The sequence below is a fragment of the Trypanosoma brucei genome, chromosome 10, assembly GCF_000210295.1.
Source record: "Trypanosoma brucei gambiense DAL972 chromosome 10, complete sequence".
NCBI lineage: Eukaryota > Euglenozoa > Kinetoplastea > Trypanosomatida > Trypanosomatidae > Trypanosoma > Trypanosoma brucei.
The window spans coordinates 1,198,402-1,222,160 of record NC_026743.1 but is presented as its reverse complement, the minus strand read 5'-3'; the positions used below and the strand labels follow the sequence as shown (position 1 = coordinate 1,222,160).

The window sequence follows — 23,759 nt, the reverse complement described above, 5'->3', positions numbered from 1 at the left end:
AACACAGAAAGATAGAGAAAAGAAAAGGAGAAAAGAGAAATGAAGATGATATTCACATTCGCATGCATATTGGTGTGTATTTATACATTTATTAATGTGCAACTGCATGCAAATGACAAACAGAAACAATAAAGTTAAACACGAGAAATTTTTTTAAAAAAAAAAAGTGTCTTCTTTTGCCTCATCTTAATTTTCAATTTCCCTTCCCTTCCTCGCCCCGCCCCGCCCCCTTCCCCCTCCCCCACCTTTCAAAAAAGAAAAAAATATATACAAAAGGGACCGCGTGTTTGTGTTTTTGTGTCTCTTTTTTTTTTCTTTTTTTTCTTTTTTTTTGAAAGGTGGGGGAGGGGGAGTTGCTTACATTACAAAACAAAAGCACAACTAACACCTCTTCTTCCATTTCTGTAGCCATTTATAACGTTTTTTTTCTTTTTTTTTTCTTTTTTTGGTTGGAGAGAAAAAAAAAAGAAAAGAATATTAAGTAGCCCAACTGTTTAACAAGAATTTAATTACAATGACAAAAGGAAAAAAAACCTTAAAGTAATAACACGCACAGTGAAACAAACCAAATAATAATAATAATAGTAAAAAGAAAAAAGAAAAGAAAAGAAAAGAAAAGGGAAGGTGAAAGGTAGAAGGAGCAGAGCATCTACAAAGCAACAACATATTTCATTTAATCGATGCCCCACACCACCAACTTAACCACATCCCTATCAAATTTTAAAAAAACAAAAAGTTAAACATAAACATAAAATAAAAGTAAGCAAATATTGAAATTTGGTGCTACCGACTGTCTCACATCCCATAAATTTTGAAATAATAATAATAATAACAATAATAATAATAATGGGAATGACAGTAATAATAATAATAATAATAATAATAATACTAGAGGTAACACACATACGAAAAAAAAAAAGAAGGGTTATATAACACGACAACAAATCCTCGTCAGTATAATCGTGCGTAAACGCACGTGGGTATATAAATTTAAATGAATAAAAAAAAACAAAATCGAAATCGAAAACGAAAAGAAAAAAAAGCAAAATGATTTCACCTCATTCATTCATTCAAATCGGCCTCTAAACCATTAGCGTTGTGCGACCGAGATGAGAGAAATAACGACCAGTAGGGGAGTATTTTTTTTTTCCCCCCCCCCTCATTTTTTTTGTTTGCGAATTTAAGTTGAGCAAAGGAAAAAAAAAAAAAGAAACATAACATAACATAAGAGAGAGGAATATAAGATAATGGAATAGAGGAAGGATGTGGGTTCAACAGAATATTAATAGTAAGAATCATCATGACAAATGATGACAATAAAAGAAAAAAAAGAAAAAATCGTAGCAAACGCGTGGAATAAAACAAAGCAAAATAAAAATTTGATTAATTGATTAAGCAAGCAAGCAAGCAAGCAAACAAGAAAAAAAAACGCTTGGTAAATCCGAGGTCTTACCTCATAACGGTTTCTTTTCCTTTCTTTCTCCCTTTTTCTTCTCATCCCTCCTCTTCCTTCCTGTGTGTGTGTTGTTGTTGTTGTTGGTGGTGGTGGTGGTGGTGTTTTTTTTTTTTAATTGCAGCAGTAATAAACTCAAAAGTAAATACACAATAACAAAAAAAACAATTATTATTATTATTATTGTCAATATTATTACTATTACGATCATACCAGAAAAAAAACATTTTCTCTCTAGAAAAAACAAAAAGAATCACCCCGCAAATGTTCTCCTATGGGTTGTTTTTTTTTTCAGCGCAACTTCGTAACAACTTGTCCAATTCCCTTCCGTTTTTGTTCTCTTTTATTTTCTTTCATTTCTTTTGATTTTCTTTCATTTCTTTTGATTTTTCTTTCATTTCTTTTGATTTTCTTTCATTTCTTTTGATTTTCTTTCATTTTTTTGCTTCTCTCTATTAAAGTTTTGAAAAATTGAAAAAAAAAGATATATTTGAAATGCCACCGCGGCAAAAAAAAAAAAAACAAACGGTACCATTCAACATATCTTTCATGTTTCATGTTTCTCTCTACTTTTCTTCTTTTTCTCTTTCTTTTTTTCTCTTTTTTTTTCTTGCCTTTTTGAAGTCTCTTTTTATTTTCTTTTATTTTTATTTTCTCGTGTCTTTCTATCACTTTTCTTCTTTCTGTCCCAACAGAAATCTACTTTCCAAAATTTGCATCACAACAAAATTAAAGAAAAGTGAAAGTAGGAGGAGAATAAACAATTAATTAAATAAATAATTAAATTTAAAGAAAAAAAAGTTGGCACCTAAATCTCTACAACATCATATACGATAGGGTTACGGAAAAATATTTCCGACTTCAACAACAATAAAACATTTGCCGTTGTTGTGGTGGTTGCTTCAAGCAGTTGACGAAAAACAACTTTTTTCTTGTTATTATTTTTTTTTCATATAACAAAAGAGAAAAGAAAGAAAAAGGAGGAGAGTATAAATCCGAATAAAATCAAATAATAATAATAATATTATAATATTAATATTATTACTATTAATAATGTTAATAATAAAGAAAATCACGGGCACAATAATACAAATACACAAGCACAAACATCAGCATAACACCACTAAAAAGAAAAAAAGAATGAGAAGTATATAATGAAATCAATAAGAGAGATCTCCAGTTCAAAAAAAAGAAAATGAAAAAAAAATGTGACATGTGTATATAATTTATGGTGTGTGAAAGAGAGTATATAAGACATAAGTGTATAACTGCATGACTGTTTGTGTGTATATAAATAGAAATATATATATATCTATATATATAAATGTGCTCATTCATTGAAAACGAAAGAAAAAAATGAAAATAAAAATAGTAAACGTATAAAGAGCGGATATATAAGACAACGTATGAAGACAACTATAACCCGCTTATATATATATATATATATATATATTATTTTTTTTATTTATTTCTATTGTACAACTCCACCAGTTTTTCATCTTTTATTTTTTCTTCATTTTTTTCATTTATTATTATTATATTTTTTTTTGATTTCGTTTTACACCACACCAACATCCTCGCACATCATACCTTCTAAGTGTTGAAGCAAAGGGGAGAAAACATATAAAAAAAAACAATAAATATATAAATAAACATATAAAGGAAAAGGGATTTAAGGATTTGGCTCTGGAGCGGGAAACGTAAAGGATACGATAAACTGTCATTAAGGATAAAGAGGAAACAAAAAGAAAAAGTGAGGTAAGGTAAGATAATAAAAAGAACAAAATAAAAATATTTCTTTTCTTTTTTGTCTTTTAAATTGAGAAAAGACGAAAAATAAAAATAAAAATAAAGTAGACACATTTCTCATTCCCACTCCGTTTCCCTGCACTGCAACTCCACTGTCGCTTTGCGTGTAGCCCACGGTCCATTGGTTTCTTTTCTTCTTTTTTTTTCCATTTTCACTTCTTACCTTATCTCTTTACCTTAATTTATGTGACATTTTGGATTTTGCATTTATTTCTTTTTTTTTTCTTTTTTGCCGTCACCACACGCACTCCTCAACTCTAAACCTTCATTTGTGATGTACACTTCCTATTATATAATTATATCCGCTTACCTTTTGCTTCTCTTAAAAGAAAAAAAAAACAAATTTTTCGTTTTATTTCTCCTCCTTCGTGAAACACATCAAGAATAATATCAAAAATAATTATGGTGGTAGCGCTAGTGGTAAAAATAATAATAATAATAATAATAATAATAATAATTGCTGGCGCCATCGGTCATCATCACAGTGGCAAAAAAGAAAAGAAAAGGAAAATAAAAAACATGAACATCAATGTAAAAGGACACAAACATATATATATATATGTAACGCGCCGGAATAAATAGGAAAAGAACCGGAATATTTATAATAATAATAATGATAATAATAATAAGACACGCACACACACACACACAAGGGGGAAAAAAGAAGAAACTGCAAATAAAATGAAATTGAATGAAAGCAAATTGCCAAAATAATAATAATAATAATAATAAAACAAGCCCCACCACTCCCCTCCATCCTCCCCTTAATTGGTGAAAATAAGAGAAAAGCATGCCGAATAGAGGAGCCCGTAAAGAAAGGAAAGTGAGAAAAAGAAAAAGAAAAAAAAGTGTGATAGGGATGATTTTATTTTATTTTTATTTTTTTGGGGGGGGAGGGGAGGGAAGGGGAGGTGGGCACATATGTATACAATTATGTGCATATATATATTTATATATATTTATATATATTTATATATATTTATATATATATTTGCATGTAAATGTATTTATGTTTTACCCTTCCTCCGCCTATCACGATCATTTTTAATTTTTAAAAAATCTCAGAAAAAGAAACAACAAAATGGAAAAAAGAAAAAATACACAAATAAAATTTGGGGTTTGACGGCATAAAGAACTAAAAGATGCTCCCTTCTGCTCCTCCCCTATCAGTTCATTCATCTCCTTTTTCGTTTGTTAGCTGTTGCTGTTATTGTTGTTGTTTTTTTTTTTTGCAAAAAACAAAAGTATAATTAAGTAACTCACAAGCAAATATATCCCCCAATGGACACACTAATTGGGCATATATAAAGTGAGCGAGACGAGGGCTCTAAATATATATAAGTACGGAAAATTTTGTTAATTCAAAGAAGAAGAGAGAGAGAAAAAAAAAAAAGCAACCGCTCCAAGAGGCGGCCACAACCCCTCGACAACGGATCACACACAAAGACACACGTGTACATATATATATATATATTTTTTTTTTCTTTTTATTTTCCTTTTCTTTTCTTTCTTTGCTTGTGTACCTTTCACACATATAAATATATGTATACTTTTTTGCTTATTGTCCCAAAAATGAAAACAAAGAAACATGGCCAGGTAAAAAAGAAAAAAAAGAGGAAAAAAAGAAAAACATACATACATTTGCACTTATACAATCTAAGCCTCCGTCCCCATCACAGAACATGGTGCGCACATCAGCTTTTGTGCATTCACCTTTCTCTGCCCTTGACATACACGCGCACATTTATATTTATATTTATTTACTCATTTTATCTATTTATTTATTTATTTTTTTTTGGTTTCTTCTTTTGCTTTCGTCTTTTTTTTTTCCTTTTCACTCCTTTTTTTTTTCCATCGCAACTGCTGATGATAATGACTTTTTTTTTTTTTTTCGCTTTCTCCCTCGTATTCATTTCCCTTCCCTTCTTGTAATGTTTGGCGTCTTTTGTCTTCAATCCGTCAGTTAACTCTCATGTTCAAAAACAAAAAAACAAAAAAAAAAAGGGAAGCGCACATACCTCAAATGAAGACCAGAAAATGAGAAAAATAAAAAAAAATGAAAAAAAGAAAAAAAGAAAAAATGAAAAAATGAAAAAAAGAAAAAAAGAAAAAATGAAAAAAATGAACAAAAAGCGGCCCCAGTCCTTCAAATGGAAATGAGGAAACCAAACACAAAACATGCGGCACAACGGCTCATTCAAGATTTTAAAAAAAAAAAGGAAAAGAGAAGAGAAGAGAAAACGGAAGGGGAAAAAAAAATGACGCCCCCCCCCCTACACACACACCGCATTTCGTCTCCTGCATCAAGCAATAAAAGAAAAAAAAAGAGAAAAAAAAAGAAGAAAAATTACCCATCCCGATTATTTCACACTTCCAAACTAATTGATGTATAAAACTGGAGCCTCAGATATTCTCTCCCAACACACATACTTACAGAAGAAGAAAAAAAAAAGACACCCTCCCTTAACACCACATATTAAATATCATACCAAATTGTATAGTATTGCCTTTTTTTTTTTTTTCTCTCTTTCCCTTTCCCTTTCCCTTTCCCTTTCCCTTTCCCTTCCCCCTTCCCCCTTCCGTTAGTGTCGTTGCCATTATTACCATGATTATGATTACGATTATAATATTTATTGTTACTATTATTATTATTATTATTGATGTCACCATTACTATGACCTTTCTCTTTTCTTTCTTTCTTTCTCTCTCTCACACACACAAGCACGCGCATCCAAATTCCGTTCCTTTTCACCACCGCCGCCCTCTTGCCTTTCTTTCTTTTCCTTTTTTTTTTTTCCATCCCAATCAGTGGCGCACAAATCGCACAGGCAAATAAAACAAACATCCACCACAGTTGCACAAGAAAAGGGGGAAAAAAAAAGGAAAAGAAAGCAAGAAAAAAAAAAGGAACTTGAAAAGACAAAAAAGCTGCAGAAAGGGAGGTGAAAAGGAAACAAAATTTATTCACATCTCAAACCCGCCAGCTATTTTAGGACTTTAGCAGAGTTTGGTGGGGGATAAGACGAAACAGGAGAATAGTTATTTAAAAAAAAAAAACAATAAATTACCTCAACACCCCTCACATATCAGTCACATTCTCCTTTACCATTTTTTTTCTCTTCTCTCTCCCGCGCACAGTCGTAATGCCATCAGCGAAAAAAAAGGAGGAAACAACAAAAACAAAAACAGTAAAAGACTAATGTCATCTCACGGCAACGGAATAAAACAAACAAAAAAGGGGGAAAAAGGTGGCACAATATTTAAAAAAAACAGGAAAAAACAAAAAACGAAGGGGGAAAGTATGAAAATAAATCGAACGTGGGCAAAGAGAGCTGAAAGGAAGGGGGAAAAAACGAAAAGAAATGATGGGACGATGGGTAAAAAAAAAAAACAAAAAAAGACAGATAAACAAAAACGGAAAAGACAACAAAGTCCACAAAACAAACACAAACGTAAGGAAGTGGAATAAGAGGGACACTCCAGGTTTTCCAAATTAGATGGTTTCACGAGGGTGTGGCGATGCCTGTTGGCTGAGAACAGGTGAAGCGTATGGATTATTGCGACGTGGTGGACTTATCTGACGGAATCTGGAGCATACGGCAACGGGTTGCGTACCGTCATGTATTTGCTCACCCTGTTGATTACGTTGCGTTACCCTCTCGTCCCCGGCATCAGCTGCGCCGCAAGGAAACAAATCGTCGTTCCGGCAGTATTCTTTGTTATAATTGCCGTTAATGTTGCTGTTAATAACAGCATTTCCCTGGGATTTGGTATTACTTTGAAAGAGCCCCGCATCACAGAGAGGGAGAGACGCCATTTCATTCGGTGGTTGCTTAACAAAAGGAGATGCATGACGTCCTACCTGACTATTTTCATCCCGGGATAATCCATATTTCTCAGCCAACATCTCTGCAACCTGACTGCCAGACTGCCGCAAGGCAATTGGACGGTTGCGCACGCTGATACTCAGTTCAGAAGTTGGCGAATCACTACGAGACGTGGACCGTGGGCTGATTTCAGCATTCGCAACGAGACCTTGCAGGACATGAATGAAGTTGCAGCCACTGCCCATGCGGCAAAGATGTTTTGTGCGGAAGTGGGCGCAGTGTTGCATCTTTTTGCGTGGGATGGCTCCCTCAACATCAAGAGCCAACAAATACTGCCGCGCACCATCCGTCACAAGAATCTGATCTCCAGTGTAGTCCTTATACTCTTCAGTACTGTTTTGCTCAAACACACGCACCACAACATCGGGACGAAGGCGCGGATAGAGCGGAAGCAGTTTCTCATCGACGATGTGTGTGCTGTTTCTACCTACGGAACTAAAGTCGTCCATGACAGCATGGACGTCCTCGCAAGCCATACCGGACATGCATATTCTGTTATTGATCATTTCTTCACACAGTACAAATTTTTTCTTGGAGTTATCACCATGCTCATTATAATCGTAGATGTACTCCATGCTTCCCTTTGTGTAGTACACGAGTTCACTGGGGATGTTGAAGTACTCCGTCATGCTGGGGTGGAAACACCGAACTGTGAAACCATGTTGGAAAATCCCTTGTGGGGCACCAATATGTGGTAGAATATAGTTCCATGTGTGTTCCGCTGCAACGTGCACCTTAAGGCATTGATCACCCTCTGGGCAGTGCAACTTGTGCATGTAATCCTCACAAATAACTGCACCATGCTGAAGCTTTGCGCGTGTGTGCACGGTACGATTATACCTTGCACACACAATGGTGTTCGTACGCGGGCACACAAAACGAACGGTACCGCTACGCTCGCCTTGAGAGGCGCCACTTCGCGAAGGTGGGCTTCGACTGACGACGTGAACTTTGGGTTTGGAGTTCACTGCTGTCGCCATCGTATGCGCTTGCGGCCGCATTACCATATGCGACTGCGACTGCGGATGCGGATGAAGTTGCATTTGCACGGGCGCCGTCTGCGGCACAGAACCTGAATACATAACTTGCTGTAAGTTTGGTGGGTTTCCCTGTCCCACATCCGCCACGCATCTGTTAGTTGGCCGATACATTTTTAAACTGGAAAAGTACCCGCCCCTCTCACAAACACACCACTAATACACACCCTGTTTCACACGACGCTATTGCCCGCACAAATGTTGAAATGCCACGTTAAAGCTATGATTACTCCCTCTGCTTCTGGCGTTGTTTTCTTTTCGTCCTTTACTCTCACACGCACATAAAAATAAAATAAAATTTTCAAGATTCGGTGTATTAAATGAGGGTGTGGGATATATATGGAAAAAAAAAAAAGGCATCGAGAATTTATTCAATGGGCGAATAAGCGAGTGTACATTTTATTCATTACCAACGGAGGTATCAGTATGGCACACGGGCTATTTTTAAAAAAAAAATAATAATAATAATAGTTGCATGCCTCATAGAACACACACATACACATACACTACATCATTGGAATATATGAGAACACAGCACAGTAACAAATTGACACTCAAGAGGAGAAATTGGAAGAGCAGTGCCACAACTGGAGTAAATACAAACGCCGCCCGCTCACGCTCCATATGAGAGCAGTGAAAAAGAGAGAGAAAGAGAAAGAGGTGAGGAAAGTAAAAAAAAAAAACGAATTATGAAGCTCCCCACACTTTACTCCAACCGGATCAACATGTTTTTTTTTTTGGTGTTGTTATTTCTGTTGCATCGCCCTCCGGTTACTTCTGCGTGTCGCGTAACCCAAAACCTCACATATCTCTCGATGGAAGTTCCACTGCTGATGCTTTCGAGAAAATGATATCCCTCTATCGGGTAGCTGCATTTTACTTGATTTTGTTACATTAAAATAGCGTGAGTATGCGCTAATAGCACTGATGCCTGCTACAAGTACGTGAATACGAGAAATCAGAACGATAAGCACACGAAGTAAAGAGGAATGGGGGGAAAAAAGAAAAAAAGAAAAAGGGAAGACGTGTACTGGAAGAGATTTAAGCCATTTTCAGATGTGCAGTACACGCCGCAAGGACGCAACACAAAATACAGCATGCCCAACGTAAGAGCAACAACAAAGAAGGGGTTTAGGAAGAAAGAAAGAAAGGGAACGACGGAGACTTCCGGTAACTAAAGGAGGAACACACAGACATATATATAAAAATATAAATAGATATAAATATATAGATAAATAAATAAACATAGATAAAAAGAGTAAATCATTAAAGTCCACACTACGCGGCGAAACAACCGTGAGCTCAAGCGGGTTTTGAATTGTGAAAGCAAGCGGCAATTGATGGCAAGAGGCACCAATGGAAGCTGTGGTGGAAATAATAATAATAATATAGTAATAGACGGAAACCGACCAAAAAAGACAAAAGCAACCACCAACATAAGAAAACAAAAAAAACACACAAAAAAAAAAGTAACACACACATGTACACACATATACAAAGAGAGAGTGGAAGGCAAACAGTGTGCGCTACATATGGTGCTCGCACATACACACCCGTACAGCATAGAACAAAAGCTGGGCTACGAAAAAAAAAAAAAAGATTACACGAGCACAAAACTGACAGAAGGGAATATGTGTGCGTCATATAATTATCGTCCACCAAAGAGCAGGCCCAGGCCCAACAGCCAACTGGTCTTGGTGAACCCCGGTATCGTCATATTACACAAACACACACACACATATATATATATATGTATATATTCGTTTGCATACTACCATTTACAAGACGGAAGAAAATGAAAAGGAACGCAAAGCTAAACAACAATAACAAAAAGAAAGAAACCCCCCCCTTCAAAGCATACAATATTTGCTAGCCCACGCTCCCCTTCCTCCTCTTTTTCTTCCACTTCTTCTTGCTCTTCCTTCTTTTTTTATTTTTCTTCTGTGCTCATAGTTCTCTGTCAGAATGAAGCCAACCAGCAGCTGACGGGGTGGTGCATGGCCAAAAATATAAGGAAAGGCGGGTGTAGAAGCGGTAACAGCGACACACGCGGGTGCGAAAGCGAAAAAAAGAAAAAAAGAAAAAAACAAACGCCAACACGAGCACACTGCCCAAATAAATCACAGGACGACATAATGATGACGCCACACAAACACAAACCGCACCGGGAGATTTTAAAAAAAAAAACAAATGGTAAGAAAAAGACGCCAACCAACAGGTACAACGAAAGAGGGAAATGCATATAAAGGGACAGTGCGGGGCAAATGCGAATTTCCCCCCTCCCTCCCTCCTCCCTCCCTCTGAATTCTATTTGACGGAATCCGCTTCAATTATTCCTCTATATTTAAAGACCAGAGAGGAAAAAAAAAAGGCCGTTCGACCTACGTTATGAACCACTCCACCCCCCATTTCCCATTCATGCACGTCACAAACGTTGCCAACCACCTCTCACGCGCTCTCTCTGTTGCACCTATGCATTTCTGTTCCCCATCCCTTGCTTATTTTTATTTCATCTTTTTTTTTTCTTCTCCGACACCTCTTCCATTCACCCTCCATACTTCACACGTCACACTTCACACACATGCTCGTCCATTCCTAATCTGTCGTAAATTTATAAAATCATCGACCTTTTATTAACAAATGTCGTAATGTCACACTCATCATCCTGTTAGTCCCATTTCCCATTCGAACGGGTTACACATTCCTTTCAAACCTCCCTCAAATACTCGTTTCCACATTCCTTACGGCATGGCAACAGTCACATAAAGTCCTTCTCCTTGCTCAAACAAATTAGTTAATTTATTAATTGCAGTTACCACCATTGCACGAGCATTGGACACAACTGTTAATTGCATCCCGAGTGTGGCCCCACAGGAGACATGTAGAAATAGGAAGTGTTTGAGGAAAGAAAAGAAAGGGATCGGAAGGTACAGAAAAAAAAAAATGCAAACAAAATTATGCACCACATCAACCAACCAACAGAAGCAGAGGCTCTGTGTTGGGGAAGGAAGCAACAACAACAACAACAACAACAACAACAACAACAACGAGAGTCAACATAAGGACTCCGCAAGTCAACCGAACTGCTACACATAAAAGAAAAGAATAGTCCCGGAGCTGCCAGCATAGGGGGCACGGGACAGTGACATCTACAGAGTCAGACTGCAAAATCCATGAAAGAAACAGCCATTTCTCTGGCAAAATTTTTTTTGTTTCCCAGCGTCATGACGCCACCACAACGCCTTGCCAAACAAAATAACATTTCGATTTTTCTTATCTTCCCTTCATTTCACTCTCAACCCATTTTTAATCTCTTTCAGTTTTTGCTTTTGTTTTTAGCCTCCCAAACATTCCCTTTTTATCTAGTCTCTCCCCCTATCATTCCACCTGTAATAACACCCTCAACCCCCCCCCCCTAAAAAAAAGAAAAACCACTTGCGACACGCAGTAATAGAAGACGAAAAGGGGGAAAACCTTCACGTCTGAACATACGAACATCCACTGCCCTCACAGGTTGGTAAAACTAGGAAAGGAAAACAGAAACAAAAGGGAAGAAGCGAGTATACGGAAGAAGAAACCGTAACAACACGACCATCTCTCTTCCTTTTTTCCCCCCCCTTTTTCCTCCCAAACACCCGCCTGTGCGTTAACATGTCGCCCTCCCAACGACCGCACTTAATTTCATTTGTGCAACACACGAGAGGCTCCAGAGGGCTGTCGGTGTACTGCCGGTCGCGTGTGGTGCTGCGCTGATCGTGACGCAACGGTCGTGCGGTGCAACCCGGCACCCGAAGATGAGCCCGCGGTGGCGGTGGTACGGGCAGCTGATGATGACGCCGGTCGTGTGGCCGCCGACGACACACGTGCATTTTCCTTTTTTTCCTCTGAGGTTCCAGAAGCCGTTCCTGTGGCCAATGAGGAATGCGTTCCACGAGTAGGCGCGCCGGAGCCCAATACCTCTCGTCGGACTTTGCGCCGTGCATTAGCAATTTCTTGGTATAGCCGCTCACGATACTCTTGCATGGTGAAGCGGGTATCGTCTGGGAGGGAAATAGTTATGGGTGCGGGAGCAGATGGCTCATCTTGGGGTTTGTGGAAAGCCGCCACATACGGGTGTTCAAGCGCCTGCTCAGCGGTTAGTCGTTCATTTGGGTTAAAGCGCATGAGCTTCTGTACGAGGTCCAGGGCATCAGGAGGGGCCTTGGGAAGCAGTTCCGCGAACGTCGTGGTTTGCGTACGACGCGTGTCCTTCAGCATAGCTTCGGCAAACTGGGAGTTCGTCGACCGAATCTCCTCCGCTGTGGGTTCACCAAGAACATTGATAATTAGTTCTAGCTGTTTCATTGTGGTGCGGCCTGGGAATATGGGTCGTCCCAGAAGTAACTCGGCGAGAATGCATCCGATGGCCCACATGTCAACACCCTTCGTGTAGCGAGTGGAGCCGAGAAGAACCTCAGGTGGCCGATACCAACGTGTCATGATGTAATCAGTGAGTACGGGACGCGCCACTTGCTCCTTTTCAAGCGATAGAATGGAGCGTGCTAGCCCAAAATCTGCCACTTTCATTGAGCAATCGCTGTTTACAAGCAGGTTTGACGGTTTCATGTCGCGATGCAGCAGTTCCGCCGAGTGAAGGTATTTCATTGTCTTCAGAAGCTGATAAATTATGAATTGCTTATGGATATCCTCCAGGATGTTGGCACGAATTACGACGTGCAAATCCGTCTCCATGTACTCGAATACAAGGTAAATATCCTTGTCATTCGTTGCGCGATGCACATGAAGCAATTTAATTATGTTTGGGTGACTAAGAGCCTGGAGAAACATTATTTCACGGAAGGTTCGCTGCGCGTCAGTTGCGTTTTGAAAAGCGTCGTATATCTTCTTTAACGCTACAACCTGCCGCGTCCGCCGGTCAATTGCGCGCCAGACGATGCCATACGCCCCCTGCCCTAACTGTGCTTGTATCTCATATTTCCGGAGGATATGTGGCTCTATTTCTGATGACATGGCGCCGGTCTCTTTTTATATATATGTATCCTTTTATTATTTGCTTTTGTTTTCGCCCTCTTCAATCACCTCTTTTTTTTTTTCTCTCTCTCTCTCCTGTTGTTGCCGCTTAACGACAGAGTTCCTCCTATTTGTCTTTTACGTGCACTAACGTTCAGAGGTGTCCCGCGTCCGTGTACAAACTGATATTTTATTTCTGAGGTTAGAAATAAGTCCCCACCAAAAAAAAAAAATGAAAAGAAAAAACGTGTCCAATTCCTCTCCTATGTTGAGGGAGTCGTAATCGTTGCCGCGTTTCTCCTTCCTTGGACAAAACTTAAAGCGGATTGGTTCTATGTAATATTTCCTACGCTCAGTGGAGCACTATGGTTCTTCAAGGTGTCAAAAAATATGCATATAAGAATTTGGAACAGAAAATAAATGTGATACGTATGAAGCACCAATCTTCTCTTCCATCACGATGGAAGCTGAGCACGACACAATTCAGTTGTTGTGAAAGTAATCGCTTGGTTGCGTGCGTGAAGGAGAGAAGTACAGGAGGGCAAATAACTCGATGCACATGGGCAAAGAAAAAGAGGGAGCACATGGAAGGAGCGACCTCACGCTTTTTCCTCCACGTCGATCACTGGGAACAGTAAAGACCAAATGTGGAATATTCGTAGTCACTGACCAGTGCACGCTCAACCCACTTTGCACCGCACGCCCCAAACACCGCATGGTCACAAACGTTTACAGCAACAAAGACAAGAAGGGGGCGAGCGCTACGAGAACAAACCATATGTGGCGTAGTGTATCTCATGTTCGGTCCCGCACTACAGGGGGAAGTCGTTTCCCCCGCCTGCACAGTTCCTCCGCCAGTTCCTTCTGTAAGGCCTCAATTGTTTGCACTGCAAGCTCCGGAACAAGCGCCATGATCGAACTGAACATGGCCCGCTGGACCTGCACTGCAGTTTGCGCCAGTCCATCGTCCGCAGAACCCTGGCGGCGTTCAGGGGCGCTACTCGGGCCTCGTCCACTTGTGTCACTCGATGTCACTCGATGCCCTCTTTCCCTCCCAGCACCAGTCTCGTGAATTGCGCCTCCCTGAACCACCTCTCCCATTGGTTGTTTCCGCTCACTCACCGGAGTCCGGTTCTGGAGTTGAGCCTTGTTAGCCGTACCAACAGCAGCTTCAGCGGACTCGCTCTCCAGCATTTCCTGCAGCATGCCCTCGGGAAGTAACTTTTCGGCCTCCGCACGCTCTTTTTCTGATACCTCTGTCTCATCTAGGTGACGGAGGTGGCGACAGCACAGTATAACAATTTGACGGTAATGCGGGTGCCGAGCGCATGGATTATCCATGAGCCATAGTGTATGTAGCTTGGGTAAATGACGAAGATATTTAATCTCCAACATCGATGCAACGTTGTTCCGCCTCAGATATAGTTCTTCCAGCTGCGTGCAGGCAGCGAATGGGCTCAACGTCGTAAGTTTGTTCGCGGCGAGAGCGAGTACCTCTATTCTCGGTAACCGAGAAACTATAGACACGTCCGTAAGACCTTCCCCCCATAAGTTGAGGTTACGCACCGCAGCTAAGTTTTCTGCGTTCGTCTTGCGCAGTACGGTCTCTTCCTTAAGGATCATTTTACCCCCTAAGATCCTGAAAGAAAGTATTTATGCTCTCGACCCTTGGTCTTTCTCACTCCCGTCTGAGGGAGAAAACAAGGAAGTCGAAACAACAAAGAGAGAAAGAGAGATTATATCATTTAAAAAAAAAAAAAGAAAAGGGGGAAAAGGGGGGAAAAGGGGAAAATGTCACGACAACTGGCCACGACGTTCGTTACAGTTCAAACTCTGGACTGGCAGAAAAAAAAACGAGCAAATAGAAACACAGAGACCTGCGATTAAACTCACCAACCGAAGCACCACAAAGTCACACACCATTAATTTAGTTGACAACGCCGGCATTCCAAACACACCGAAGGTCGCCGAAGCGCGAAACAAAGCAGAGGAAAGCGATTTCCCCACCAATCCATTCACTTCACGAAACCTCCACATCTGTGAGGAAGAAAACCATCACAGTTCCTTCACACTGCGGAAACACAAGGGCATTACGACGGCACACCACTCTGGTCACCACCAGCGCCCTCCTTTTCCGACTTTATATCCTCCACCGCAGGGTTCACTGCCGCGGGAACCGTCCGCCTGTCGCCATGGATGACCGCCACCTGGCCATGAGGTGGCTGAACCTGAATGTATGGAAAGTAAAAGTGTTTGTTGCAGGAAGGCTCAAGTTGAGGGCTAAGACGAAGCCTCCCATTCACACACACTACGTTTCCCTCCTTTACCTTTTGTTTCACTTCCGCTGAGAAGAGCTCGCCGAAGCAGCGGATCGTGTGGTGGTCCTTTTCGACGACAACCTCCTGAGTTGGATGTGTCGTGTCAATGCTCGTCGTTGTTAGTGTAAACTGCGTGACGGCATCTTCATATACAAAGCCGCTCTGAATATCGTGAACGACGCCAACAAGGGTCACACTGTTTACACTCTTACAGCATCGCATAAATGTTTGCTGCAGCAGCAACCGGCGTGATGTAAGAGCTAGCATCCAACGGACTGCCTGGTGAAAAAAAAAAACAAAAAAGAATACGAACCCCCTTATTATTGCACGCGCGTCCTGTCAAAAGCGGTTGATTACAAGTCGATCACGTGGCCTTTTTTCTTTTAGTAAAAGCTTCCCTCACTCAATATGGTAGACTTTCACTTCACTAGACCAATTGTAATCCACAACTCTGCTGCCACCAGTTCTCAAGGTGCAATCACTCTAGGGATCGGCAAACACAAAGTTAGTACTACTTACACAAGGAGGAAAGAGGCAAAGTAGTGGTTAAAACATGGTGTGAGTAAAAGATTGAAAGGGTACACGGGAGTAAATGCGAATTTAAAAAAAAAGATAGAAAAGGAACCAACAGACGTTTAGCCCTAATTAATGAAGGAGACCGCCCGAAACTCATAACAAACAAAAAAAAACGAAACAAAGGAAGGAAGAGATCATGGATCATTTTTATGCGACAAAAAAAGCCACGAGACACATTCAAATTCATTAACACTCCAACTCCTGCAAAGAAATCATCTCAACAGTCGACGTAGCGGGGAGCACCAGAGAAGGAGTCTTGTACAAACGCCTACTTCCCGAATCAAAGCATTCCTCCACCTGCAACCGGCCACTGGCCAGCACCCGCCGCCCGACCAGTCGCTCCATTTCCTTTTGCCACTCATCCATACGATTCTGAGCAACTTCACTTCCTGGCCGCCAACGGACCGCTAAGGGAAGACGCATTGGAGTGCCTCCACTGGCGGGTACCTCTTCAACCTCGATAATAAATTGAAGCACCCGATCCCCTCCTACATAACCACACTCCACCTGTCGCACAACACCTTCAATGTGGGCGCATGACGTCACAGTTGGCGATGCACCAACAAATGGTCCCTCCGCGCATCGTGAGGCAAATTGGATTCGCCCACGCACGAGTTCTCCGTTCCTGTCCTCACATTTTGTCCCCCCATCACCTGCAAGTCCCACCCGTCCGCCTCTCAGGTCAGCCGCAAAGTTTGATGATGTGAAGGCAGTAGTTTCTGAGAAATGTGTTGTGCCTCTGCTACTGCCTGAACCTAAAAGCATACCGGAAGCATATGCCACATCGACAGCCCGCTGCAAGGGGTCCCTACGAATGCACAAAAGGAGTGAACGCACCCACATGACTACACAAAATACAGTTTTTTTTTTCCGGTTTCCCCCCACACACCTTTCCTTCAGAGACGGGACTGAGCACTGCATCAAATATAATGAGTGTCATCAGAGTTATAGCAGTAATGAGGAAATGGAGCAGTGGTAAAGTCAAAATATATTATTTTAAAAAAAAAATAAAAGAGAAGAGGAGAGAAGGCAGCTCTTAGATATGGACTTTCCCCCTTCCGCATCGCGTGATGGCTGGAGCAAAGAAACGTGTAACATGCTTTCTGAATATGTAACAGACAAGCAAAACATATATGAAAAAGAAAATATGTACCGACGGGGATCGAAAAGAGAAGAAAAAAAATTTAAGGGAGCAACAAAGGTGAGTAAATAGGGAAAATAAGGAATGAGATAAACGAAAAAAAAACAAACACGACGGAAGATATATCGAAATGATGAAAGTAAAAAAAAAAGGGAAAACAAAGAGAAAGAGAGAGGAAGAGAAAGAGAAGGCGGCATTCAAAAGTGGTAGGTACTTGGAATCAGTCCTCTGCCCTATTACTCGTATTCGTGGACACACCACAAATACAAACATAGTTTTAAAAGAATGATACGATAGAAGCAAAAGTAGTAAAAGGAACGGCCGGGAAGTGAAAGCGGAAAAGGTCAAAAGGAAAAACAACACAATAACAGTGACAGACTATATTAATATATAAAGGGAAGGATCAGAAAATGAAAAAAACGCCGAAAGGGTAGAGGGGGTGGCAACAGCGGAAGTGGTAACCGGTTTCAGCAACAACAACAACAATAATAATAATAGTAAAACAAAAAACAAAGAAAATAAAAATGAACAAGAAAGGAAAAAAATCGTGCGCACCACTAAAATTTAAAAGAAAAAAAAGGCAAGTGACACCTCTAGCTGCCTACAATTGAACGGTCCTCACAATCACATTTTCAAACACCTTTGGCCACTTACTGGGCTTATGTAACATCTCTCCCTCAAAAACAAGGAGTACAATACACCAGCCAATAAAACATGTAAATTTTATTTTTTTAAAACGGAAAGAAAAAAGAAATGGAAAATAGGTGAGCCACTACTACTCAACCTCTACAACAGTACCGTAGTATAATACACATTTCCTCTAAACACGGATAATTGGTGCATAACGAGAAAAAGTAAAAAAAACAAAACAAAACAAAACAACTCACGTTGCTTTAACACGAAATCCCTTTCTTCTTCCCTTCTCTACCCTCCCACTCTCCAGAGGTAAATATCAAAAAAAAAAAGAGAGAGAAAGAAACCCGCACTTGTTCTCGCAAAATAATTTTTAAAAAATGTTTACATACCTCTCTTGCATCAAGAACGATGTCGGCTGCGGAAGGAGATTCATAATCGTCAGCGTCTATACCGCATTTTGGTTTAACAGTGAGGGGAGAAAAGTGGAAAAGGGAAAAAGTGAGAAGAAGGAGGTAAAGCTAAAGGATTTCGCCCATATCTCTATCCTTCCCCGCAAACCGTATCATTAAAACTGCCGACACAAATGGGGGAAGGGAAATTTTTAAAAAAAAAAAAAAAAAAGAACACATGCCTCAACGAAAGGGCAGCTGACAAAAGTTTAAACGTGCTGCAAAACTCCTCTAGTCACATACGTTCCAATGCATGCCCGCAACACATACATGCGCATTAATCTCCCGACCAGCTGCCACTGCAAACACGCATAACTAATCTCCAAAACAAAATTAGAGAAAAACCAATTACGGGAAGCAAAGCGTAAACGAAAAAAGAAAGAAAATTTTTAAAAATAATAGAAAAAAGGTTACTGTTCTTACCTTTCCCCCTAACTGGTCGCTGTTGCCTTATGTGATGTTTAGAAGAACGTTCGCATACCAAAATATAAAATTCACCTTTACCCCTTTTCTTCTTTATTATTTTTTGTATATGTGTGTTTTTTTTTCTTGTTTGCTCAATCCCAATTATTTTTCTTTTTTAATATTCTTTTCATTGATTATTTAGCCTCTTTTTTTTTCCACATCTAAGTTGCCGAGCACCCAGTACCCACACACATCTGCCACATGCGAAAACAGTACGGAAAAAGATGGAGAAAAGCAGAAAGGGAAGTAAGGACAGCAACGGGGGAGGAAAAAAAAAACAAAGTTGAAAGTTTTCTTGTTCTTTTGTTTCTTTGCTGTTTTTTCTTCTTTTCTTTTTTTATTGTTTTACTTTCGCTGCTATTGTTGTTGTTGTTGCCGTTAAACAGTTTATACAATGAAGTTCTAATTGCCGCAAATATGGTTGCAACGCTCTGCCTCCTCCCCCTCCCCTTACTTCCATTTACCTCATCCCTCCCTCTCTTGCCGTTTTCCTTTTTTCTTTCTTTCTTTCTATTCCCTTCTCTCTACGCACATAAACATGCACCTTCCCTTTTCCACTATCTTCTACCCAACCTGCACACACTCATGGGCGGGGAAACACACACACACACACACACACACCGCCCCCGACACGCCAAAAGCTCAATAAAATAAAAGAAAAAAAGACAAAGAAGGGGGAAGACGGCACTCCACACTCGATGTTAGGAGACCGTTACTGTACACTTAACATAAACAACAAAAACGGATTTTAAAAAAAGAAAAAAAATGATAAAACAAAAAAAAAGAATTGTAACCTTCTGCGTGACCGCGTTCCTCCCTCATGTGGTGTTAGGCGGATGAGTCTTGTGATACGCTCTCTTGTTGTTGTTGTTGCTTCATCTTTCCATAGAGTAAAACGCTGTTGTAATACGCACTGTTACGGCAACTGGGACGAAGCACATGCTGGGGGATACGTCGGAGGCATTCGCGTGCCGTCTCGTCATCACGGCAATATCCGGCGCGTCTGACGAAAGAAACACACTCCTCGCGCGCCCGCAGCCAAGCGGCGCATTCCCTATTGAAGAATGCGGTGTTGCGATACGAGCGCCGGTGAGGATTCGCCGATGCGAGGTTTCTTGCTTCGTTTATGCCTGGACCCGACCTCGAGCTTGCGAAGTGGTGAAGAAGGCACTTGAGAGGCGCATGCTCCTGACGCGGACATAGCTTATGTGCCTCTTGCTTACAAACGGAAAGGAGGGAAAAGGAAGGCTCAGCAGTTGCCTGCGCCCCTCCCCCTTCCCGTGCGTGACTTTGTTCCTCTCTGCTTACGTTCGCGGCGGCTGTGGCACATAGCAGCAGAAAGAGGACGAATATGAAGCCACGAATAACTCCATGCCTGCGACCCATTTAGCAATACGAAGGATTAGTTGTTCTTTCGATTTACCTGTTCTGAATAGCTTGACTATCATTGTTTGTTTTTTTTTTGTTTAATCCCGTAATCACGGGAAGGGAAGGAGAGCACACACATGAAAAAACAAAGAGGCAGTGACACGCAGAGATGTACACACTCCCTCTCCCAACACTCCGCAAGTGCAGGTACGAAGTCCGCTTGTACACGTTGTCGATTTTTCAATTACCTCTCACCATTATTATTCCACTTATTTCTTTCGTTTTCGACACACATGGCACCACCCCTTGGCATGCGGCGACACTCCCCCATACTCATACACACGCACACGTGTCCACCTTCTTTCCCCCACAATCTTGTGCGTATTTAGCAGTGAGAATATTGTCTGAGTGCATATCGAACCGGGAATATCAGTGTTAATGGCGGTTGAAGTCTATTAGGAATACCGCTTCCACTTCAACAGGTCACCTCCCCTTTACTGAGAACCACCACTGACAAACACAGAGAAGCCACAGGGCGCATATACACGGCAGCCGCCCACACTCGCCTCCAAAGTTAAAACAAAAAGGTATTAAAAACGAACCGAAGAGGTCCGGTGACCAACAAATGAAAAAGTGGCAAGGAACTTGAAGTAAAAAAAAAAAAAAAGAGGAAAGGTCATCAAGCCTGCTTTTCTTTGGTAATGCCAGCCACGCATTCCTCCTTCATGGCATCTACAAGAGAATTGACAAAGGCAAGGAGGAAGAGACCACCACCTGTGACGAAGGCCACCTGAGGGAAGAAAACCCAATTGGGGTTTGCCATGTCCCACATTACCCAACCAGTGTAGAATGCATACTGCAATGGTACACCGAGCAGAACCGTGCAGATGGGGAGGAAAATGTTGAGCCCCCGTACGCGGTCAAGCATAGACTTAAACCCACCTCTCCCTTTCACCTCAAGCAACGAATACAAGAAAAACACAGTGATCATGTAGTCTGCAAGAATCACATGCTCGCAGAACAGCTTGCTAAAACAAATCGCTAGAAGTGTAACCAACAGCCGCCTGTCACCGGGGATTGCACCCCCATCTTTCATGGTTTCTGCTGCTGCCTCTTTCTCACAGGGCACTCCAGTAGAAAAGATGAGTGTTAAGACTGCTGGCAGCTCAATTTGACCAACCTCCATACTGCGGTGGAACGCGGCCATAATGAGAAGCCGTACGTACCACATCACGCCATTATCAGGCGGAGAGTAAAGGGACGTCCGCTCCACATGTTCACCCCACCAGCGGAGATATAGCATTCCGCACCCTCCTATACAAGCAGTACAGAGTGCAACACCTACAAGTGCAATCTTGGGGCACGGCGTTCCGACGGGATACCATAATGCAACAATTATGGCAATGAAATGGAACCCCAACAACGGTGCAAGAAGGCGCGCAGCGAAAATAAGCCAGGGGTGAATCCGCCGCTTTCTGCAGCACTCCAAGATGACCGCAAGAAGTACGTGCTCTAGGGGAGCGAGTGACTCCAACATGGGCAACAAAGCCATGATGGGGTTCAGGACAAACAAAGCATAAGTCAGCTGCGGCTTAGCGGAAGGCCAGCGGGAAACAATATAAACCGTCAGTGCATCACATAAGCACAAAAATATTACATAAGCATCAGACGATGCAGGAGGAATATACTCCATGAACCATGGCCCCACCGTTGTTAGAAAGGCAGGAACAACCCCAAACTGCTGCTTCCAAAATACGGCCTCCTTCCAAATCTCCGAACCAGTTTTGGATGTTGTAATGCCAAAGTGATATGGGAGATGAATATGATGGGAAAAATTGTGAGCAAGCAAGCGTACAGCTAACGCCACAAGAGCGGCTACCAGTGGCGAAGACACAACTTTGTTGCCCAACATTTCCCTAACTTCTTAACGTAACGACGCGCTCAAAGCTGAAGTTTCGTTCTTTCGTTCCGCTCTTTCTTGCCTCCCCTCGGCTGTCAAGCACGCTTTTCAACGGCTTTTCAATACCTTTCCTTGACAGTTCTAAAAAATTTTAAAAAGCGAGAGGAGATAATCCTTTTCACTGTACCACAGGGATCGTCCTCCTAGGTGAGCCAGTATCATGTTAATGAGACAGTATGGACTGAGATGATGCATAAATGCACGCAGTGAAAAGAAAACGTGAAGGATTGAGTCTGATCAAACGTGAAGACGGTCTCCGCACCAAAATATTGGGATAGGAGAAAAACACGATAAAACAACCCAGTTAGTACGCAAAACAGCGTCCAACTGAACAAATGATTGTTTTTCACACCGATGTATTACGTATGCCTGTGCGTGTAGAACTCTTGTTATTACCAAAAAGGACAAATATTCGTCCCTCCACCTCATCGAACATTTCCTGCCGCAAAATTGTTTCTATGAAACACACCAGAGGAACATCCTGCATAGGTGTTTGACAGTTGTGTTTCCGTCCTGTGAAGACAGCAGAAGCTGCTGTTTTCAAGAACTTTATACACTGCACGTTGTTTTCTTCTCGTTTTCTTTTACTTTCTTTCCAAGAAATGATGGATGCGTCAGGGGTGTCTAAGGGACTTCCCGCGACAAAGCTGTATGATGGGTGTCTCGGATGCCCGCAATGGTCCTCAGCTTCAACAGATGTGTGTATACAAAATGGCGACGGGGGGCTGGCTTGACAAAGCTGAGCAGTTTCTGTTTCTTACCATCACCAGAACATTTGGATTGCTTCCGCTCTTTTTTGGGTGTGGTGTCCTCCTCGAAGACGATAGGGATGCAGGTTTCAGGATCGTTAGCAAGTTGTGTGACGGGGGCCCATGAAAGGCGCACAAAGTTGCATTCGCGCGGCATAACAAAAAAGCGGTGAACATGTGAGCGCACCCACATCATTACTTTTGGGTCACTGGGATACCCGCTGCCAACATCAATGCCGAGACGTTCAATGTGACTGTCACGCTCCACCTTCGCCACAACCGAAGCAGCTGCTACGATGGGGAACTTTATCTCCGCCTTCTTCGCCACTGTCACGCGAAGGTGCGGGAAGCGACCCGAAAGTTTCTGCTGATAGGACTCAGGCGGCCCCACCGTGTCAACATAGGCCGCAGTCAGCATCCCCATTCCCTCGAGTGTCAACTTGGATATTATGGAAATAGCTGTTTGATGGCTAAGCGTGTTCAAGTTGGTACCGTGTACACCTGTCATAGCTGCGGCTATTTCGTCTGGCGTGACTACTACCGTAAATGTACGGAACGTGGCGAGTTCGTGGAGCTTGCTAACAACGCTTTTCCTCTGGTCCTCATTCAAGACTTTGCTGTCATTCGCGCCGCAGTAGTCAACCAACCTATCGTGCTCATGCAGGGCAATCATCGCGCCGGTATAGACCATCGGCCCGACGACAGGCCCCCTCCCTGCTTCATCAATACCCATCACCAAATGATTCTCTGAGCACTCCATTGACTGCATAAATTCGGAAACATCGAACTCGATGCCAGCACGATTGCTCTTGGCACCGCTCGGCATCTTACTACTGGAAGACCGAGGTTCCGCCATGTTGCCGTTGCTGCGTACCCACTGAATGTCGCTCACACAAACACA

General features: G+C 41.7%; 14 protein-coding genes across 14 annotated transcripts; 3 read left to right on the top strand and 11 right to left on the bottom strand.

Annotated features, from left to right (window-relative positions):
- Positions 1-3,676: 3,676 nt before the first annotated feature.
- Positions 3,677-4,054, bottom strand: TbgDal_X6260 (hypothetical protein, unlikely; the record flags this gene model as incomplete). Its single annotated transcript, XM_011779503.1, has 1 exon — positions 3,677-4,054. The coding sequence occupies one exon, from the start codon at positions 4,052-4,054 to the stop codon at positions 3,677-3,679; it is 378 nt and encodes a 125-aa protein (XP_011777805.1).
- Positions 4,055-4,804: 750 nt separating this feature from the next.
- TbgDal_X6250 (hypothetical protein, unlikely) lies at positions 4,805-5,194 on the top strand (the record flags this gene model as incomplete). The annotated part of the gene is made up of 1 exon (XM_011779502.1): positions 4,805-5,194. The coding sequence occupies one exon, from the start codon at positions 4,805-4,807 to the stop codon at positions 5,192-5,194; it is 390 nt and encodes a 129-aa protein (XP_011777804.1).
- A 544-nt stretch (positions 5,195-5,738) lies between these two features.
- TbgDal_X6240 (hypothetical protein, unlikely) lies at positions 5,739-6,107 on the bottom strand (the record flags this gene model as incomplete). The annotated part of the gene is made up of 1 exon (XM_011779501.1): positions 5,739-6,107. One exon carries the CDS (start codon positions 6,105-6,107, stop codon positions 5,739-5,741), a length of 369 nt encoding a protein of 122 aa, XP_011777803.1.
- A 648-nt stretch (positions 6,108-6,755) lies between these two features.
- Positions 6,756-8,300, bottom strand: TbgDal_X6230 (hypothetical protein, conserved; the record flags this gene model as incomplete). Its single annotated transcript, XM_011779500.1, has 1 exon — positions 6,756-8,300. One exon carries the CDS (start codon positions 8,298-8,300, stop codon positions 6,756-6,758), a length of 1,545 nt encoding a protein of 514 aa, XP_011777802.1.
- Positions 8,301-9,526: 1,226 nt separating this feature from the next.
- Positions 9,527-9,985, top strand: TbgDal_X6220 (hypothetical protein, unlikely; the record flags this gene model as incomplete). The annotated part of the gene is made up of 1 exon (XM_011779499.1): positions 9,527-9,985. One exon carries the CDS (start codon positions 9,527-9,529, stop codon positions 9,983-9,985), a length of 459 nt encoding a protein of 152 aa, XP_011777801.1.
- A 1,882-nt stretch (positions 9,986-11,867) lies between these two features.
- On the bottom strand, positions 11,868-13,196 carry TbgDal_X6210 (mitogen-activated protein kinase, putative; the record flags this gene model as incomplete). The annotated part of the gene is made up of 1 exon (XM_011779498.1): positions 11,868-13,196. One exon carries the CDS (start codon positions 13,194-13,196, stop codon positions 11,868-11,870), a length of 1,329 nt encoding a protein of 442 aa, XP_011777800.1.
- Positions 13,197-13,991: 795 nt separating this feature from the next.
- On the bottom strand, positions 13,992-14,819 carry TbgDal_X6200 (hypothetical protein, conserved; the record flags this gene model as incomplete). The annotated part of the gene is made up of 1 exon (XM_011779497.1): positions 13,992-14,819. One exon carries the CDS (start codon positions 14,817-14,819, stop codon positions 13,992-13,994), a length of 828 nt encoding a protein of 275 aa, XP_011777799.1.
- Positions 14,820-15,286: 467 nt separating this feature from the next.
- Positions 15,287-15,781, bottom strand: TbgDal_X6190 (MP18 RNA editing complex protein, putative; the record flags this gene model as incomplete). The annotated part of the gene is made up of 1 exon (XM_011779496.1): positions 15,287-15,781. One exon carries the CDS (start codon positions 15,779-15,781, stop codon positions 15,287-15,289), a length of 495 nt encoding a protein of 164 aa, XP_011777798.1.
- Positions 15,782-16,276: 495 nt separating this feature from the next.
- Positions 16,277-17,011, bottom strand: TbgDal_X6180 (RNA editing complex protein; the record flags this gene model as incomplete). The annotated part of the gene is made up of 1 exon (XM_011779495.1): positions 16,277-17,011. The coding sequence occupies one exon, from the start codon at positions 17,009-17,011 to the stop codon at positions 16,277-16,279; it is 735 nt and encodes a 244-aa protein (XP_011777797.1).
- A 115-nt stretch (positions 17,012-17,126) lies between these two features.
- TbgDal_X6170 (hypothetical protein, unlikely) lies at positions 17,127-17,504 on the bottom strand (the record flags this gene model as incomplete). The annotated part of the gene is made up of 1 exon (XM_011779494.1): positions 17,127-17,504. The coding sequence occupies one exon, from the start codon at positions 17,502-17,504 to the stop codon at positions 17,127-17,129; it is 378 nt and encodes a 125-aa protein (XP_011777796.1).
- Positions 17,505-18,982: 1,478 nt separating this feature from the next.
- TbgDal_X6160 (hypothetical protein, unlikely) lies at positions 18,983-19,435 on the top strand (the record flags this gene model as incomplete). The annotated part of the gene is made up of 1 exon (XM_011779493.1): positions 18,983-19,435. The coding sequence occupies one exon, from the start codon at positions 18,983-18,985 to the stop codon at positions 19,433-19,435; it is 453 nt and encodes a 150-aa protein (XP_011777795.1).
- A 174-nt stretch (positions 19,436-19,609) lies between these two features.
- Positions 19,610-20,167, bottom strand: TbgDal_X6150 (hypothetical protein, conserved; the record flags this gene model as incomplete). Its single annotated transcript, XM_011779492.1, has 1 exon — positions 19,610-20,167. One exon carries the CDS (start codon positions 20,165-20,167, stop codon positions 19,610-19,612), a length of 558 nt encoding a protein of 185 aa, XP_011777794.1.
- A 661-nt stretch (positions 20,168-20,828) lies between these two features.
- On the bottom strand, positions 20,829-22,061 carry TbgDal_X6140 (hypothetical protein, conserved; the record flags this gene model as incomplete). Its single annotated transcript, XM_011779491.1, has 1 exon — positions 20,829-22,061. One exon carries the CDS (start codon positions 22,059-22,061, stop codon positions 20,829-20,831), a length of 1,233 nt encoding a protein of 410 aa, XP_011777793.1.
- Positions 22,062-22,733: 672 nt separating this feature from the next.
- TbgDal_X6130 (ribonuclease H, putative) lies at positions 22,734-23,714 on the bottom strand (the record flags this gene model as incomplete). The annotated part of the gene is made up of 1 exon (XM_011779490.1): positions 22,734-23,714. The coding sequence occupies one exon, from the start codon at positions 23,712-23,714 to the stop codon at positions 22,734-22,736; it is 981 nt and encodes a 326-aa protein (XP_011777792.1).
- Positions 23,715-23,759: the final 45 nt, after the last annotated feature.